Below are 19,674 nucleotides of genomic sequence, written 5' to 3'. Positions count from 1 at the left end.
AAAAAAGTGAATATTAGAAAAATCTGGTCGGGTGTAGTGGCTCATGTCTGTAATCCCAGCACTTTGGGAGTCCGAGGCAGACCAATCACTTGAGGTCAGGAGTTCGAGACCAGCTTGGCCAACATGGCAAAACCCTGTCTCTACTAAAAATACAAAAAAATTAGCTGGGCATGGTGGCACACACCTGTAGTCCCAGCTACTCGGGAGGCTGAGGCAGAAGAATTGCTTGAACCCAGGAGGCAGAGGTTGCAGTGAGCCAAGGCCATGCCACTGCACTCCAGCCTGGGTGACAGAGTGAGATTCTGTCTCAAAAAAAAAAAAAAAAAAAAGAAAGAAAGGAATATTAGAAAAAGTTAAGGTAAAAACCACAAAGACTCACTAATGAATGAAAGCAAAAATTAAACATTACTGAAATTATACATTTTTAAATAGCAGTACTATTTATGAAAATTTATAAAAATTCAATTTACATATAACATTTTCACAGTCATCTAATGGACAAAAGAAAACACACTTGTACTTCAATGTACATCCAAATTAACTCCAGGATACAAGGTGATATGTAATAATTAATGAAAAATGTTAAATGATCTGTATTAACCATAGGTTTTTGATGCTTATACCTCTGGGGCTTTACTGACTCTAGAGTGAATATGTCCTTCCCAGGGCTAGACAGTTCCTAGAGACAGTAAGTGACTAGCCTGTGAGCATGCCTTTCATACTCAAACCAACCAGTCCAGAGCCCACGCCGCTACCACCTCCTCCACACTCACATTCAGGGTGACTGTTCCTCTGTCCTAATTACAAAGGGGCTCGGTACCAGACAACTAGGGACAACTCTTAACACCCTACAGCCCACTGGAATTATTCAAACTAGCTAATCCTAAACTTGCTTAATCTGGGTTGCCTGTTTCTTCCCATAGAAACCATAATAAAGACTCTTGCCCATGTTTTTCCCTGTTCTCTCTGCCTCCTGACCAACTCTGGTGCTTCCCCCACGTAGCCCTTGTGGCATGGCATGCCCCTTCCTCTTGGGAACTGTGAGTAACAAACTATTATTTCAACAGCTTTCTTGATCTGCTGACTTCACCATACCTGAATAATAATAAAAGCTATGTTTTATGCCTTGGATTATCCAGTTAATGAATGCGCAGACATTTGAAAAAATACACTAAGAGACTACATAGAAAGCTTAAACATACTGACGGATAACATCCCATGAATCTTACTTTCTTGAAGGTTGAGTGGAGGATTAATGAGATTATCTAAAGTTCGAGGTCCATGTTCAGACTGTGGTGCTGAAAATCCAGGGATTAAGCATGAAAACATCCAGAGCTGTTCTTTGCTACAGTTATTCTGAAGAGCTTGCAACCATAGTAAGAAAAGACGAACACCTTCCCGCCTAATCTAAAATAAAATAAAATGAAAATAGACAGTATTTTTATTTATAATGGAAATATTTTCTTCCTTTGAAAAACAAAGTTCTCTAGATGATGACAACAGAATGATACTTTCGAGAGGCAGGGCAGGGAAGGAAGGGGAAGTTGAGGAGAAGAGAGACAGCATCTATTGAAATCATTATTTAGAAATACAAATGCATGGATTTTTAACAAGTATAGAATGAACTTGTTCTCTATTTAAAGCCATCAGGTAATTTTTATTCTGTAAGTTCCATTTATAAAAATTAGAAAATCTTTTCCTTCTTGTCTACTTCCCTCCTTGCCTACCTCCCATCACCACTAGTCTAAACCAAGAAGCAAGAGAGAAAGCAATGACTGTTAGTGGTGAGAATGAGTTTGGTAAAAGGAGGAATGGTTATGGGGATCCTGGCACACTGCGAATTCAATGTTCTTGCCCCTGAAAAGTTCTGAAATTATTAAAATTATTAAGTTACAATTAAATTATTAAAAATAAAATGATTTAATTTAAATAAAAATTATTTAAAACCTCTCTGCAATTATCTCATATACTTATTATTTGATTCTAAGCTCCAAGATATCAACTTTGTTCTACTCTATTAAAGCATCTAAAACAATACCCTGTACACAGAAGACAATAAATATTTTAACTGATTAATGAACATTCTCTCAGCATAAAAACAGTAAAAGAGAAATAGAGGAAAATTCAATCTCTGACAAGCAAAACACTTAGTCTTCCACTAACCTAACCTCACTGATAGCTTTGTAAATTACCTTACCAGAGCTTGTTCATGGCCACTGTCAAAGGTATTCAACTGCTGTTACTTTCACGGTTCAGCCAGATAACAGGAGAAAAGCTACAGGAAGGCTTATTCCTTTGTACTTTTATACCCAAGCCATGATGCCAAAAGCACCTGTAATAATGTTACTTTACCTAACCTACAGCAAGATATTTTCGGAATGGGCAGCTTCTCTTACCACAGTACAATGACATAATGAAAAAGAAACAAAAATGTTTATATATATATGTACATCTCCCCTACTTCCCTCTACATCTAATAGTGGCTATGGTGGAATGAAGAATAATCTGTTGAATGACTAAATAATGTTTTCCTTCTGGGGACCATAAAGAGGAAAGATTGCTGGTGAATGAGTCCACTGAGTGGCAAAGTACAACAGTTTTTTCAATGTCCCCAGTCAACCTAGAATGGTTTGTCAAACAAACTCTTGCTACGCTTTTTTTTGTTTTTGTTTTTGTTTTTAAGATACAGTCTCACTCTGTCACCCAGGCTGGAGTGCAGTGGCATGATCTCAGCTCACTGCAACCTCTGCCTCCAGGGTTCAAGGAATTCTCCTGCTTCAGCTGCCCAAGTAGCTGTGAGTACAGGCACGTGCCACCACGCCCGGCTAATTTTTGTATTTTTAGTAGAGACAGGGTTTCACTATGTTGGCCAGGCTGGTCTCGAACTCCTGGCTTCAAGTGATCCACCCACCTCAGCCTCCCAAAGTGCAGAGATTACAGGCGTGAGCCACTGCACCCAGCCTCTTGCTGCATTTTAAGGGAACTCACTTCAATTAAATAAACTGAAGACAATTCAAAGATCTTTAGGAAAAAGCTTAGGTAGGAAAAGTGTTAACAGGTGGGATGTATGTTCTACTCAGTATTTTTAAAGTCATGGAAAATAAACATAGTTGTACCTTTAAGGAGTTTCCTGTGTGAAGTAGCTTCTTTAAAATCAATCCTGAAAAGAAAATATGATTTTAAATATTCACATCTTATCTATTTGTAAATGTCAGAGTTCTCGGTCGGACTTGAAAACACTTTTAAATAAGTCCTTGGCAACCTCCAAATTATTCTTGGTGACCTTTATATCCTTCTGCCATACTTGGGATCAGAAGGGCATATAAAAAGAATCACCTTTTCAACACATGCTTTATTGCAATTAAACATGCTTTATTTTATTAACAAAACCTAGGCCCGAAATTGCATTTAACACAACAATCTATTATAAATCTCTTATTTAGACTAAGAACAAAATAAAATACTTTTATCACTATCCAAATGAAATCCACTATAGAAAATTTTCATTTAGTTAACCACATGAACATCCTTAACTGTAATATTTCCTAACGAATATTTCCATTATACTAATTTTCTAAGTTTTGAAAAGTCATTAATATTTCCTTTTTTCTTTTAAATTATGAAATATTTCAAACCTATAATAAAATACTGAAAATAACATGAACAAACCTGCAGAGGACCACCACTCAGTATGAATAAATCTACACGTAGTTCCATGTTTATTTCACTTACCTGCATTATCTCCAATGTTTTACTTAACTGTACAGGTATCACTGAGGCCCAAATCATATTGTTCCTTTCTTCCCCAGAGGAAACCATTATCTAGGCTTTGGTATTAATCATTTCAAAATATATTTTTATATTATTACTACACATTTATAAATCCATAAAAAATAATATAAACTGTTTCATATAACTCATTTATTTTTTTAAAAAGTTATTTATAAGTTACTTTTCACATCCAACATTAGCTTAAGAAATTTATCTATACTTATCTACGTAGCTCTAGTTAATACATTTTAAGAGGTGCATACTATTCCACCGTATGAACATACCAAAATTTATTTATCGTCTTTATATTAAGACATTTGGTTTGTTTTCAAATTTTTGCTATTCCAAGAGTACCGTAATAAATAGTTCGTGTTCATGATTCCCTGTACACACCTGAGTTTCCCCGGGGTGTATATATATATAGAGAGAGAGAGAGAGAGAGGAATAAAATTACTTTCAGCTTTACCAAATATTAGATAATTTTCTCCAAAGTAGTTGTGACAATTAACAGTACTACCAGCAGTATATGGGAGGGCTCTAGTACCATATTGTTGGCAGCACAAAACATTGGCAGATGCTCTAATATTTGATAATCTGATGTATGTTAACTATCTTAATGTTGCTTTCATTTGATATTTCCTAGTGACACTGAACATCTTTTAATTTGGCTATTCAAGGTTTCCTTGTTTTATCCTTTGCACAATTTTCAATTTAGTTGTTCTTTTTTTTTTTTTTTTTAAAGAGATGGGGTCTTGTTCTGTTGTTCAGGCTGGAGAATAGTGGTGCAATCATAGATCACTGCAGCCTCAAACTCCTGGGTTCAAGCGATCCTCCCACCTCAGCCTCCTGAGTAGCTGGGACTACAGATGTGCACCACCAGGTCTGGCTAATTTTTGTAACTTTTGTAGAGGGCCTCATTATGTTGCCAAGGCTGGTCTGGAACTCCTGGCCTCAAGTGATCCTCCCACCTTGGCCTCCCAAAGTGCTGGGATTACACGTGTGGGCCACTACACCTGGCCTTCTTTATATATATATATATGTATATATATATATATATATATATGGAGTTCCTTCTGTATTACTAATTCTGTGTCTATTTCTATGAATTGAAAATACATTATCCCAAACAATTCAATCATGTTTTTGTTGGGTGGGGAGGTGGTATCTTCTGATGCAGGTAAGTTTTATTTATTTATTTATTTATTATTATTATTTTGAGACAGGTTCTCACTCTGTCACCCAGGCTAGAGTGCAGTGGCATGATCATGGCTCATTGTAGCCTTGACCTCCTGAGCTCAAGTAATTCTCTCGCCTCAGCCCCCAGATAGCTGGGACTAAAGGCACATGCCACCATGCCTGGATAATTTTTGTATTTTTTGTAGAGATGGGGTTTTGTCATGTTGCCCAGGCTGGTCTCAAACTCTTGAGCTCAAGTGATCTGCCCACCTTGGCCTCCCAAAGTGCTGAGATTACAGGCATAAGACACCATGCCTGGCCTTAAATTTTAATATAATCAATTTGCCAATGTTTTTCTTTCTTATGTGTTCTTTGTATGTCTAAAGAAATCCTTCCTTACATTAAAATTATAAACCAAATACTCACTTCAAAAAGTTGTTATGTGTTGCTTTTCACATGTAGGTCCTGAAATCTATCAGAAATTTATTTCCTTGTGGGTGGAACAGAATTTGTTTTTTCACAAATGGAAAACCAAGTATAGTACTATTGCGGGGTTTATGATGTTCAAATGAACTAAAACGCCATCTCAATCATATTTCAAGTTTCCATACATAAGCTTAGGTCTTTGGCTGATCTCCATGTTCCTTTTCATTCATCCATTTGTCCATCCCTACATCAGTAACAGTGCCTTTGTTAGTATAACTTTATAATTTATCTTGTTATCAGGCATGAAAATAGCCAACAACACCACCCTCTTGGTCCGATTTGTTATTCTTCCAAATTGCTTTGGCTTTTATTTTACATATAAACTTTAAGATATATTTGTTAGGCTACATTTAAAAATCCCTATAGGAATGTTAAGAATTGTTATATGTGTGTGTATATACATATATATGATATATATTTGATACACATGGTATATATATTTAATATTGATAAATATTGTGTGATATTGATATTTATATATATACTTAACAGATTTATTTGTTTGAGACAGGTTCTTGCTCTGCCACCCAGGCTGGAGTGCAGTGGCACAATCATGGCTTACTGCAGCCTTGGCCTCTTGGTCTCAAGTTATCCTCTCACCTCCCCAGCAGCTGGGAACACAGGTGCACACTACCACACCCAGCTAATTTTTGTATTTTTTTGTAGAGTTGGGGTACTGCCATGTTACCCAGGCTGGTCTCAAACTCCTGGGCTCAGGTGATCCACCCACCTTGGCCTCTCAAAGGGCTGGGATTATAGGCATGAGCCACTACAGCCAGCCAAAAATTACTGTCTTACATGTGCATCAAATATGCTGAAAGGTAATGCTATAGTAGTTCCGAAATTGTTGGATTAGGGAGCTCTACTAATGGAAAAACAAATTTAGATGAGTTTGCTATGAGATCTGGAAATGCAGAAGGCGTATTTGGACCAGTTAAAAACCCCTGGAGTTATTCAAAACAATATAGAGAAAAGAGGAAGCAGAATCTCCACTTTGAGAATGAAGATTCAGACTGGCTGATAACTGGAGGAAGCTCAGGTGGGAGTGCAGTTGCCGTATCGGCATTCACACGCTATGCGGCTTTAGGATCAGATACAGGAGGGCCGACCAGAAATCCTGCTGCCTACTGTGGGCTCGTTGGTTTCAAACCAAACTGTGGCTTAGTTTCCCATCATGGTCTCATTTCCCTAGAGAATTTGATGGAAGTGCAAGGAATCTTAACCAGATGTGTGGATGATGCAGCAATTGTCTTGGGTGTACTGGCTGAACATGACCCTACGGAGTCTACCACAGCACAGGATCCTGTTAAACCATTCATGCTTCCCAGTTTGACAAATGTGAGCAAACTATGTATAGGTATTCCAAAGGAATATCTTGTACTGGAATTATCAAGTGAAGTACAGTCTCTTTGGTCCAAAGCTGCTGACCTCTTTGAGTCTGAGGGGGCCAAAGTAATTGAAGTATCCTTTTCTCACATCACTTATTCAATTGTCTGCGACCATCTATTGTGCACATCAGAAGCAGCATCGAGTATAGCAAGATTTGATGGGCTACAATATGGTCACAGATGTGACGCTGATGTATCTACTGAAGCCATGTATGCTGCAACCAGACGAGAAGGGTTCAATGATTTTGTAAGAGGAAGAATTCTCTCAGGAAATGTTTTCTTGTTAAAATAAAAATATGAAAATTATTTCATCAAAGCACAGAAAGTGAGATGCCTCATTGCTAATGATTTTGTGAATGCTTTTAACTCTGGAGTATGCTAACTCCCACCACCTTGAGTAAGGCAGTACCATACCTGGAATTCATCAAAGAAGACCACAGAACAGGAAGTGTCCAGGATGATATTTTTACACAAGCTGTAAACATGGCAGGACTGTCAGCAGTGAGTAACCCTGTTGCACTCTCAAACCAAGGGTTGCCGATAGGGCTGCCGTTTACTGGACGTGCATTTTGTGACTAGCAGCTTCTTACAGTAGCCAAATGGCTTGAAAAACAAGTAAAGTTTCCTGTTATTCAACTTCAAGAACTTATGGATGATTGTTCATCAATCCTTGAAAATGAAAAGTTAGTCTCTCTCTCTCTAACACAGTAGAGATAAATGTATCATGCAAAATTTTTAAAAATTGTTGCCTTTATACTATCAAGTTTATTTCCCATAAATATTGCATAAAATTCCGTTTATTCAAGTCCTTTCTTGTTCTTCAATGATCACATAATTGCCATACATTAATAATTTTTATTGAATACACAACATACTAAAATTTATGGGATGGATATAAGGCAAAGCTTAGAGGGAAATTTATAGTTTTAAATACCTATATCAGAAAAGAAGAAAGCTATCAGATTAATATTCTATGGTTACATCTTAAAAAACTAGAAACAGGGCCAGGCGCAGTGACTCACACCTGTAATCCGAGCACTTTGGGAGGCTGAGGTGGGTGGATCACGAGGTCAGGAGATCGAAACCATCCTGGCCAACATGGTGAAACCCTGTCTCTACTAAAAACACAAAAATTAGCCGGGCGTGGTGGCATGTGCCTGTAGTCCCAGCTACTCAGGAGGCTGAGGCAGGAGAATTGCTTGAACCCAGGAGGCAGAGGTTGCAGTGAGCCAAGATAGCGTCACTGCACTCCAGTCTGGGCGACAGAGCAAGATTCCGTCTCAAAAAAACAAACAAATAAACAAAAACCTAGAAACAGAAGAGTAAATTAAACCCAAAGGAAGCAGAATTTCTCCCTTGTTTAATTAAAATTTTTTTTTTATTGTTGAGACAGGGTATCATTTTTTTACTCAGGCTAAAGTGCAGTGGCATGATCTTGGCTTGCTGCAGTCTTGACCTCACCAAGTTCAGATCATCTTCCCAAATCAGCCTCCCAAGGAGCTGGGACGACATGAAGGAGTCATCACGTCTGGATAATTTTTGTATTTTTTTCCTAGATGGGGTTTCACCATGTTGCCCAGGCTGGTCTCGAACTCCCATGCTCAAGCGATCCACCTGCCTCAGGCTCTCAAAGTGCTGGGATTATAGGCATGAGCCACCACATCTGTCCTTATTTTCATGTTTTAGAGATTGTGTCTCGTTCTGTCATCCCAATTGGAGTGTAGCAGTGTGATCACAGCTTACTGCACCCTTGAATTTCTGGACTTAAGTGATCCTCCTGCCTCAGCCTCCTGAGTAGCAGGGACTACAGGCACATACCAACAAGTGAGGCTAGCTTAAAAAAATTTCTTTTGTCTTTAAAGACAGAGTCTCACTATGTTGCTCAAGCTGGTCTCAAACTCCTGGCCTCAAGTGATCATCCTCTTTCAGCCTCTGCCAAGTGCTGAGATGACAGGCATGGGGCATCATGCCTGCCACAGAATGTTTTATAAAATATAAAAGAGGTTGAGTATGATGGCTCACATCTGTAATTCCAGCACTTTGGGAGGTTGGGGTAGGAGGATGGCTTGAAGCCGGAGGTTTGAGACCAGCCTGGGCAACAAAGCAAGACCCCGTCTCTACAAAAAATAATTTTAAAAAGTGAGCTGGGCCTGGTGGTGTACACCTGTGGTCCCAGCTACTTAAGAGGCTGAGTGGGGGGATGGCTTAAGCCCATTTCAAGGCTTCAGTGAACCATGATCAATCATGGCACTGCACTTCAGCCTGGGTGACTGAATAAGATCCTGTCTCTTAAAAAAAATACAGTACTACAAAAAATAAATAGGTCGGGCACAGTGGCTCACGTCTTTAATCCCAGCACTTTGGGAGGCCGAGGTGGGCGGATCACCCGAGGTCGGGAGTTCATGACCAGCCTGACCAACATGCAGAAACCCCATCTCTACTAAAAATACAAAATAAGCCAGGTGTGGTGGTGCATGCCTGTAATCCCAGCTACTCGGGAGGCTGAGGCAGGAAGATCGCTTGAATCTGGGAGGCGGAGGTTGTGGTGAGCCGAGATCGTGCCACTGTACTCCAGCCTGGGCAACAAGGGCAAAACTCCGTCTCAAAAAAAAAAAAAAAAAAAAAAAAAAAAAAAAATATATATATATATATATATATATATACACACACATAAAATAAAATATCAAAGACTAGAATGGAAAACAAGAAAATAGAAAGCAGAAAAAGTATAAAGAAAATCAATGATATCAAAAGTTTATTCTTTGAAAAGATCAACAAATATGACAAATAGTTAGACTGGCCAATAAAATAGGAGAGAAGACATAAATTACCAAAATCAAGGATGAAAGCGGATATAGCCATTAAAAAGAATGAAATCATGTCTGGTGCAGCAACATTTAGCAACATGGATACAGCTGGAGGCCATTATTCTAAAGCAAATTAACATGGGAACAGAAAATCAAATATCATATACTCTCACTTGTAAGTGGGAGCTAAACACTGGGTACTCATGGACGTAAAAATGGCAATAATAGACATTGGGAAGTACTAGAGGGACATGGGTTGAAAAACAATCAGCTACTATGTTCACCACCTGGGTGACAGGATCAGTCATACCCTAAACCTCAGCATCATGAGATATACACATGTAACAAACCTGCATATGCATCCCCTGAATCTAAAAATAAAGTTGAAACCATTAAAGAATAAATAGATAAAAAGTTTATGTAATATTAAAAAAAAAGAATGAAAGGGGACATCACTATCGACCCTATAGGAATTGAAAGGATTACTATAAGGAATAACTTGAACAACTTCCTACTAACAAATTTGTTCCTAGAAAGAAACAAATTATCAAACTGACTCAAAGAGATATATAAAATCTGAATAAACCTATAACAAGAAATTGAAGTAATAATTACAAATATCACAAAGAAAAGTCCAAGTACAAATGGTCTCACTTTTGAATTTTATCAACTATTTAAAGAAGAAAATGTTACCTACCACTCATTCACAAACTGTTTCAGAAAACAAGAGGGACCACTTCTAAACTTCTATAGCTATCTTAATAGTAAAGCCAAATAAAGATTGACAAACTACAATACAATATTCCTCATAAACAGAGAGGCAAACTGAAGTAAGCAATAAATAAAAAGGACTATAAATAGTAAGTAAATAGGATTTACCTTAGGTATGGAAAGTTGGTTTAACACTTGAAAATCAATTAGTAAAATACATAATATTAATAGAATAAATGACAAAAGCACCAATGACACTGATAATGATCGCATCAATAGATGGAGAAAAAGCATTTGGCAAACTACAATGCACATTTATGATTAAAAACTCTCAAACTAGAAACAGAACTTCTTCAACTGGATAAAAGGCATCTACAAAAACACTACAGCTAAAATCACATATAATGGTGAAGACTGACCATTATCTTTCTCCCTGAAATCAGGAATAATGCAAGAATGTCTGCTCTTTCTTGCCACTTTTATTCAATATTGTACTGGAAGCACAATAAACAGAAAAGAAAGAAAGAAGAAATTAAAGGCATCCGATTAAAAAAAAAAGTAACTGTACTCATTCACAGATGATATAACCCTACAGTAGAAAATCCAAAGGAATATACAATAAAACAAATAGAACTAGCAAACAATAAGTAAATAAACTAGAAACAACACAAATGTCCATTCTATTTGGCACTTTGCATTTTTCTTCCATCTCTGATTCATAGAGATTTCTGATATCAGGAGATATTTGTCTTGATGCTAATCTTGCTTTTTTGTTTTATAGTTTTATCATCAATGTTAATGTATCAGAATAAAGGAAGCAGTGGATCCAAAAATTTCCTATGGCATTCTGACTGCAAATACTTCATCTATAATTTTTCTTATATTCATAGTCAATCTGTTCTTGTATTCTTTATTTTCTTTTTACTAAAGCATCACCTATTAATTCATTTCAACTAACAACCCATTAAAGAACATTTTTCATATATTATCCTTTGTTTCAAATATGAAATACATATTTGAATTACTTACCAATACTATGAAACTGCCATCGCTGATGAATTCTTTCTGGAAGAAGTTGTAAAATTTTCTAAAAATCAATATGAAGAGAAAAAAAGAAAAGAATAAAACCAAGTAATGAGTTCACATCCTGCAAAATGTGAAAAATTAAAGGGCTCACTAAGTATAACAAATACAAAATAGGCTGGGCACGGTGGCTCACACCTGTAATCCTAGCACTTTGGGAAGCTGAGGTGGGTGGATCACCCGAGGTCAGGAGTTTGAGACCAGCCTGGCCAACATGGTGAAACCCTGTCTCTACTAAAAATACAAAAATTAGCCAGGTGTGGTGGCAGGCGCTTGTAATCCCAGCTACTCAGGAGGCTGAGGCAGGAGAATCGCTTGAACCCAAGAGGCAGAGGTTACCGTGAGCCGAGAGCACACCACTGCCCTCCAGCCTGGTCAATAAGAGCAAAACTCCGTCTCGAAACAAAACAAAACAAACAAACAAACAAACAAAAAACTACAAAATAGTCCCTGAGCTAATCTGATAGTATTGACATTATTTTAGCACTGGCATGTTGATCACTATTTGAAAGCCTCAAAAAACAACAAGCAATACTAACCAGTACTTGGAACAAGAAATTTACAAAATACATCTTTTACAATAATATAGAAGGTATATGTTTTCCTAATGATTAAATGCTAATTCAAATATATTTAAAATGCTTATTTACTATTTCTAGATTTTCTTTTTTTCCCCCTTTAGAGACAGAGTCTTGCTATGTTGCACAGGCTGGAGTGCACTGGCTATTCAGAAGCATGATCATAGTGCATCACAGCCTTAACTCCCAGACTCAAGCAATCCTCCTGCCTCAGTCTCCCAAGAACGTGGGAATACAGGCACACACCACTATGTCTAGCAATTCCTAGAATTTCTATATTGTGGATATCACTGATGAGTTTCAATTCTTTCAGATATTAATATTTGTGACATCTTCTCTTTCTTCTAATGGTTCTTTCTCCTATCTTGATAATCCTAGAGAAAGTATTTTGATTTCATGAGAACCCCATCAAATATTTATACTGAGTTAATCATGTGAAACTAGAGGTACTTAGATGCTATGATAGATATAGGTATGAGAGCAAATTTTTTTTTTAAGAGGTGGGGGTTTCACCCTTTCACCCTGGCTGGAGTGCAGTGGTGTAATCATAACTCACCACAGCCGCAAACTCAAGGGTTCAAGTGATCCACTCGTCTCAGCCTCCCAAATAGGACTACAAGTGTGTGCCACCATGCCCAGCTAAATTTTTTTTACTATTTTTGTGGAGATGGAGTATTACTATGTCGTCCAGGCTGCGCCCAAGCTTCAGGCCTCAAGCAATCCTCCTGCCTTGGCCTTCAAAAGTGCTGGGATTACAAGCATGAGCCACTGCACCCGGACAGAGAGCAGGATTTAAAATTTTAGGAGCCCTGTAGTTAAGCTAACATATATAGGTTTCCATTAATTGGTAATAAAATCTTTACACAAATATGTTCAAAATTCTGCCTTTTATTTCCCTTAATATTATACCTGTTTGGATTATTCTCGATCAAGAGCTACCTTACTGCTAAACAGTGCTCTCAATACTCATCCACTTGCTGAATGACATTTTTGTGTGTTTGCTGTTATTGCTGTTCTTACTATTATTTAGAACTCCATTAAATGAATGCTTATAAAGGCCAAACACTAGGCACTTTATTATATATGTATATTAATTAATATACCTTGCATTAATGCATTAATCCTTGCAATCATTCCAAAAGGAGGGTTTATCTCACTCAACAAATGAAGAAATGGGTTAAGTAGTGTGCTTAGGTTACCAAGCTAGAAAGTGAAAGAACAGAGGTTCCAAATTCAATACGCCTATTTCCAAAACCTCTGCCTTGATAATATACTGCTCAAATGATGACATGCATATTTTATATTTCCTTGTCTTCTCATTGATATCATCTTCTTTAGTAAACCCCATATGAAAGGATGATAAAGAAATTTTAAAGTTCTACACAGATAAATGCTGGTCCCACATGAGACACATAAACTCTTTTACCTTTGTCCTCCCTATGTCTCCCACAGCTGGCCAACAACTGCATAATTATATTTATTTTTGTATAGAAAGAGATAAATTTATAGAAAAGTTGAAAAGACAAATTTGTAAACTATTCAAAAGCATTTCTAAATTACAACTAATAATTATACTTTAGATTTAGCCCCTTATATTTTTATATGGTAAATAAAAGATTAAAGAGATTACATGTGCCCTAAACTGCACAGAATATAAAACCTCTACCATATTATTAGTAACATCACATAATGATGCTTTTTATTCCAGAAGAAGGAAATCATTTTATTTCTGATTTCTTTTTCATCATCAGTTTCTAAAGGTAGAGGTCCCCTACTATAAGTAGAAGAATGTCAGCACAAAAATCAAATGATTTTTTCAAAAGATGAAAACCTGGTATCTCAGATCTTTTTTCTAATAAAATTTAGTGATCCATTAAAGACAAACATTTCTATGTAAAGAATAAAAAATAATCAATATATATTACATATAGAAAAATAGTTATTTTTACATATAAGGAATACTCCAAAAGGGCTTCTATTAACTAATCAATCATCTCAGTTTCCTGAATCTAAGGCAAGCGTAAACATTTGAAGGAATACTTTCCAAGAATCATTAGCTTGCTTTCTCTGTGGATATTTTTATTCTTTCTCAAAGCAGCTACGTTTCAATATTCCCTTTGTGAACAGGTCATGCAAACACTTCAGGAAGTAATATAATCAAATTCCTCAGGGGTCATGACTAATGAAAATTAACTGCAGAACAGATACTAACATCAGTGTTACTGCTGTTTGGAACTCTTAAAAAAATTCTGTTTTTTCCCCTTGTAACTAAATCAACAGCTAAGAGACATATAAATGAGGTTGTTCAAATTCTAAATTACATCAAAATACTAAAGAGTGAATTATTATTATTATTATTATTATTTTTGAGACAGGGTCTCACTCTCTTGCCCAAGAGTGCAGTGGCACAATCACGGCTCACTATAGTTTCAACCTCCTGGGTTCAAGGGATCCTCCCACCTTAGCCTCCTGAGTCACTAGCACTACAAGCGCCTGCCACCACCATGCCTTGGCTAACTTTTTTGATTTTTAGTAGAGACTAGGTCTTGCGGTGTTGCCCAGGCTGGTTGCTAACTCCTGAGCTCAAATGAACCTCCCACCTCAGCCTCCGAAAGTGCAGGGATTACTTTGAACCACCACATACAGCCAAGAGTGAATTATCTTTAATTAGCACCAGACAGAATAGCTCAATCTTCAGAAACTGATTTCCAAATTATTTTCTATGCATACTCCTGGCTTTCTACAGGTCTCGAAATTCTCAGTGAAGATCAGAATACTCCTATAATTCTCAGTGAAGATCAGAATACGCCTATGACTGTTTATCTGTTTACTTTGAAAGACAATAAAGAGCAAGGAGTTATTTTAAAAGGGGAGTAAAAGGGTCTTAATTTTTAAGTGTGCTAAAAATTAAAAAAAAAAACTAGCAGAGCATCAAAATCTTGTTCATTTACCTATGAGCTATGTTTCCTGACTTTTATTTATAAAGACTTGCCCCATTTCCAATCTAATGTAAAATGACAATTTTTAAAATATTTAAGACTATTTTAAACAAGTTTGCAATGAAAAGCAGTGAACCAAGAAACAATAAATCCCTTACGCACATAAAAGTTACAGGAATATACTTTCTTAGGTAAGAATGTTTTGGAGTTAAAACAAAATCAAATTTTCCATTTCAGTAAACCTTCGACAAATTAAAATTTTCATTGTTTGCAAACACACTGAATATCATACCAATTTTGTGGTGTCAAATGTATAAAAACATAATTATATCTGTACCAAAAAGTAATACATTGTACCTCAAAAAGTATAGGATTCAGTCAGGCATATTTAAAAAATTTAGATTTAGTTCTTAGAAAGGCTGGCAAATTCAGAGTGTTTCATTACATGTTTTATAATTTAAATATATTCCTTTGTATGTTCCAAAAATTATTTTTGAAAAAGGGAAAAGTTAGACTCAGAAGCACTTACCTCAAAAATAAAAAGTATAGCATCCAATTCCTCTCTTTGAGACTTGTGACCTAAAACATTTTTATAAGAAAACATTTAAAACATATCATTTTGTCCTCTTTGTTAACAATCACTTAATGAACTTAAAATATTTCAAGAATGAAGGTTTTTTTTTCCCAGCAATTATTTAGTAAAATGTTTAAAGCATATTCCATTCATTGTGTAGACAATATCACAGTCACTCTCTTTACTCTTTTGAGTACTGTAATTAAATTTAGGTTCCACATATTTATGTCTAGAAACAAATCATGATATATTACAAAGAACTTCAAATAAGCTCTGAAAATGAAAATATGAAAATGACTGCTCAAATGTGACATATGCTCCTAGGGCAGAACCAAAGAAGGCACAATGAGGGAACAAATCAACCTGACCAGTGAAAAAGCAAATGTTCAAAGCCATTGTAAAGTAATAAGGATAGTAATACTAACCCATCAGTTGTCTTTAAAATACAGGTCACTAGACCTATGATAGTAGTGTGAGAGGGAAAGCAAAAAGCTGTCCGACAAAAATAAGTGAAACAATATGTCCAACAGCCTTTAAGTTATGTTTATGACAATTATTAGAAATATTAACATAAGCCAAGATGTATGTTAGCATCTTACCTTTCTGTTTAAGACTAGCTTCAATAGTCACAAAATTTTCAAAGAACACATAGTATATATGTGAAAAATGTTGGTCGAAAAACTGTTTAAGATCAATAGATTCTGCATTCTCTGAAAAATAAAAAAAAATTACTGATTATTTACATGTATGTTAAATCAAGTTTAGCAAATATTCAGCGACAAGTTTCCTTCAAAGTCAAAGAACTGCTCCTAAAATTCTATTCTATTAAAATATTTACAATATATATTTCTATGTCTATATCTTCGTTCTTAAAACTTTAGTCTTTGCCGATTTTAGTTTTAATTTTAAAAACTGATCAAGAAAACAATGGCTCAGAAAAACTTATTCAAAATCATTAATCATACCAAAAAAAGAAGTTAAGTTCTATTTTCAATTCACAGCTACAGCTTTCCTAACTTCTCCCCAAGACAGTTTAAAATCAGAATAATAATTTATGATGTCTGAAGGCCAGGTATGGTGGCTCACGCCCGTAATCCCAACTTTGGGAGGCCAAGGTGGGCAGATACCTGAGGTCAGGATTTCGAAACCAGCCTGGCCAACACAGTGAAACCTCATCTCTACTAAAAATACAAAAATCAGCTGGGTGTGGTGGCGTGCACCTGTAATCCCAGCTACTTGGGAGGCTGAGGCATGAGAATCACTTGAACCCAGGAGGTGGAGGCTACAGTGAGCCAAGATTGCGCCACTGCACTCTAGCCTGTGAAGACAGAGTGAGACTCTACCTTGGAGAAAAGAAAAAAAAAGAAGAATTTATAATGTCTGAAATATATTTATTCTGTAAATAGGTACCTAACAATAGGCTTTGTAAATAGGTACTTAGGGATTAAAAAGCTCAAACACAGACAGTACTGCTCTAAAGAAACTGTCAGTAAGAGCAGGGCATGCAAAATTAAATGAATAACTATATGAACAGTAGAAAGTGTTAGTACTAAAAGTGAGATGTCAAAGTATATGGCAGTTTAGAAACACAAGAGTACTTTCAAAGCTCAATAAAGCACAAAGGTGGGGAAAGAAAAAAGGCCTGACAGAGTACATAATACCTGAAAAGACTTTTAAGGACAGGAAGAACACTAGACATAAAGTGGTGGAGTTGAATGGAAAGGGCATTCAAGGCATAAAAAATACATGGAGCAAGAAAAATGTGAGGTATGCATGTATACACATGTAACAAACCTGCACGTTGTGCACGTGTACCCTAGAACTTAGAGTATAATAAAAAAATTTTTTTAATTTACTATTTACTATGAAGCTTTAAAAAAAAAAATGTCAAAGTGGCCTGGTTCTCTCATAATCTCTGAGATCCAGATTGGAGAACTGTAGTTTCTGGGTCCCTCTTGGAAGAGATTAGCAAATGCATAACCAGCAATCTGTCTCAATCAGTGCTGTCTCCTAGAAATATAATGCAAGCCACAAATATTAGCTACATATGTGATTTTAAATTTCCTTGTAATCACATTTTAAGAAATAAAATGACACGGGGAAATTAATTGTAATAATATATTTTGTTAACAAAATATATTTAAGATACCATTTTTAAGTGCTACCAATAAGAATCTATTAACGAAAAAAAAAGAAAAGAAAAACGTGAGGTATGATAGTATCCAGAAAAATAATCCATTTTGGCTAAATCTTAGAGCATTTTAATAAAAATAAACAAGTAGACTTGAGATATGCTTGCATGTACTTATGCATATGTATATGTATTTATGCATAGAAGATACCAAACAACTAGGCAGCGTTACCTCTAGGGAGCATGACTAGTTTTATTGTTGCTTAGTTCATTTTCAGGGTAAGTGAGAATGCTGGTGAAAAAGAGTGGAGAAATTCTACTTTATGTACTTCCTACTATTTCAAATTGTTTACAAAAAGCACATTACTTCTCTTACAATACAAAATAGAATTTTTTGTTTCTGTTTTATTTTTTTGAGATGGTGTCTTGCTCTGTGGCCCAGGCTGTAGTGTAGTGGTACAATCTCGGCTCCCTGCAACCTCCACCTCCAGGGTTCAAGCGATTCTCCTGCCTCAGACTCCCGAGTAGCTGGGATTACAGGTGCCCACTATCACACCTGGCTAATTTTTATATTTTTAGTAGAGATGGGGTCTCACTATGTTGGCCAGCCCGACCTCAAGTGATCCGCCCGCCTCAGTCTCCCAAAGCGCTGGGATTACAGGCGTGAGCCACTGTGTCCAGCCTCAAAATATAATTTTAAAAGGCAACTGAAAAAATAAAAGATTTTTGAAAGGAAATAAACTATTCATTGTAAATAAACTCAAGTTAAAGGTAAACATCAATTAATTTCTTAGAATGCACTAAGGCTCAACATAAGATTTCAAAATAAAGTACAGTAACAACATATAGATAGCACTTTAAACTCTTTCATGTATTATCATATCCTATGAATATTCATTACAATTTTTGGGGGGAGACAGGGTCTCACTCTATCACCCAGGCTAGAGTGCTGTGGCATGATTACAACTCACTGCAGCCTCAACCTCTTGAGTTCAAGCAATCCTCCCACCTCAGCCTCCAAAAGTACCTGGGACCCAGGTCTCCCCACCACACCTAGCTAACTTTTGTAGAGATGGGGTCTTGTTATGTTGCCCAGGCTGGTCTCAAACTACTGGGCTGAAGCAATCCTCCTACCTTGGGCTCAAAGTGTTGAGATTACAGGCGTGAGCCACAACACCTGGCATAGTAACTTTTTAGTGATGTCTTATCTATGTGATTTTCCAAGACTGTTCTTTGTTCTGCCATTCCAAAAGGAAAGGGATATATGCCTTTCCTCTCTATTCCCTTGGATTCTGTACATTTCTCTTTTATGGAAAGAACAATGTTTCAAATGTCTTATTATCTTTCTTCCAGGACTAGTCTAGCATCTTTAGAATAGAAACTGTGTCTACCTCAGGATTTCTAAAAATTGGCACAATGCTGAGCAAACAATATGTACTCAAATGTGTTTTATTACTAACAAAATTAATTATTTTTACTTCATTATATTCAGTTCATACAATATGGAAATTTTTACCTTGGAAAAGACTGCATAACCTACTGACAGGCAAAACAGAACTGCCTCCTCTTGACTGGAATTAGAATACCCAGATTTCACTCCTGTCTGTAACACTTACTACCTATGTGACTTTTCACAGAACTAGACAAAATAATAATGTGTAACACAAAGCGAATGTTTTCTAAACAATGCACACTATTCTCAGCACTCCACAGAAACTAATTCCTATAATCTACATAGCAATACTATGAAATTAGTAACGTTATCTCCACTTTACAGGTGAGAAAATTTAGGTGCAGAGAGTCTAAGAAACTTAGCTCATAAGAAGTAGAGTCAGGATTTAAACAACAGGTAACCTTAGATCTATTCAGCCTCCAATGTAATACATCTGTAAAAAAAGAATACTAAATATTTATCTATTATCTGCCTATAAGAATAATAGTCATCAAATACTAGTTAAATATAGTTTATCAAATATCAAAATAAAAACACATACAACTGAAATAAAGAGGAAAGGTGTTCTAGTTTTCCC

General features: G+C 36.3%; 2 protein-coding genes across 7 annotated transcripts in view; one reads left to right on the top strand and one right to left on the bottom strand.

The window, feature by feature from the left end:
* RALGAPA1 (Ral GTPase activating protein catalytic subunit alpha 1) overlaps positions 1–19,674 on the bottom strand; it is a 274,207-nt gene that overhangs the window by 224,638 nt on the left and 29,895 nt on the right. For all 6 annotated transcript variants that reach the window (XM_055361294.2, XM_055361295.2, XM_063697698.1 and 3 more), the window contains exons 2-6: positions 16,113–16,223; positions 15,469–15,518; positions 11,369–11,426; positions 3,117–3,160; positions 1,230–1,407 (exon numbers count right to left, since the gene is read on the bottom strand). In XM_055361294.2, the coding sequence (XP_055217269.1) occupies positions 1,230–1,407; positions 3,117–3,160; positions 11,369–11,426; positions 15,469–15,518; positions 16,113–16,223 (441 nt within the window). The remainder of the gene's footprint in view (positions 1–1,229; positions 1,408–3,116; positions 3,161–11,368; positions 11,427–15,468; positions 15,519–16,112; positions 16,224–19,674) is intronic.
* LOC129526612 (glutamyl-tRNA(Gln) amidotransferase subunit A, mitochondrial-like) lies at positions 6,102–7,648 on the top strand. Its single transcript, XM_055361297.2, has one exon. It carries the CDS (start codon positions 6,331–6,333, stop codon positions 7,111–7,113), a length of 783 nt encoding a protein of 260 aa, XP_055217272.2. The 5' UTR covers positions 6,102–6,330; the 3' UTR covers positions 7,114–7,648.

This window comes from Gorilla gorilla, chromosome 15 (assembly GCF_029281585.2).
Source record: "Gorilla gorilla gorilla isolate KB3781 chromosome 15, NHGRI_mGorGor1-v2.1_pri, whole genome shotgun sequence".
Classification (NCBI taxonomy): domain Eukaryota; kingdom Metazoa; phylum Chordata; class Mammalia; order Primates; family Hominidae; genus Gorilla; species Gorilla gorilla.
This window is presented reverse-complemented; position numbering and strand designations above follow the sequence as displayed.

Coding starts and splice junctions, on each gene's coding strand:
- LOC129526612 (XM_055361297.2), top strand. CDS start 6,331: ATGAGATCTGGAAATGCAGAAGGCGTATTTGGACCAGTTAAAAACCCC.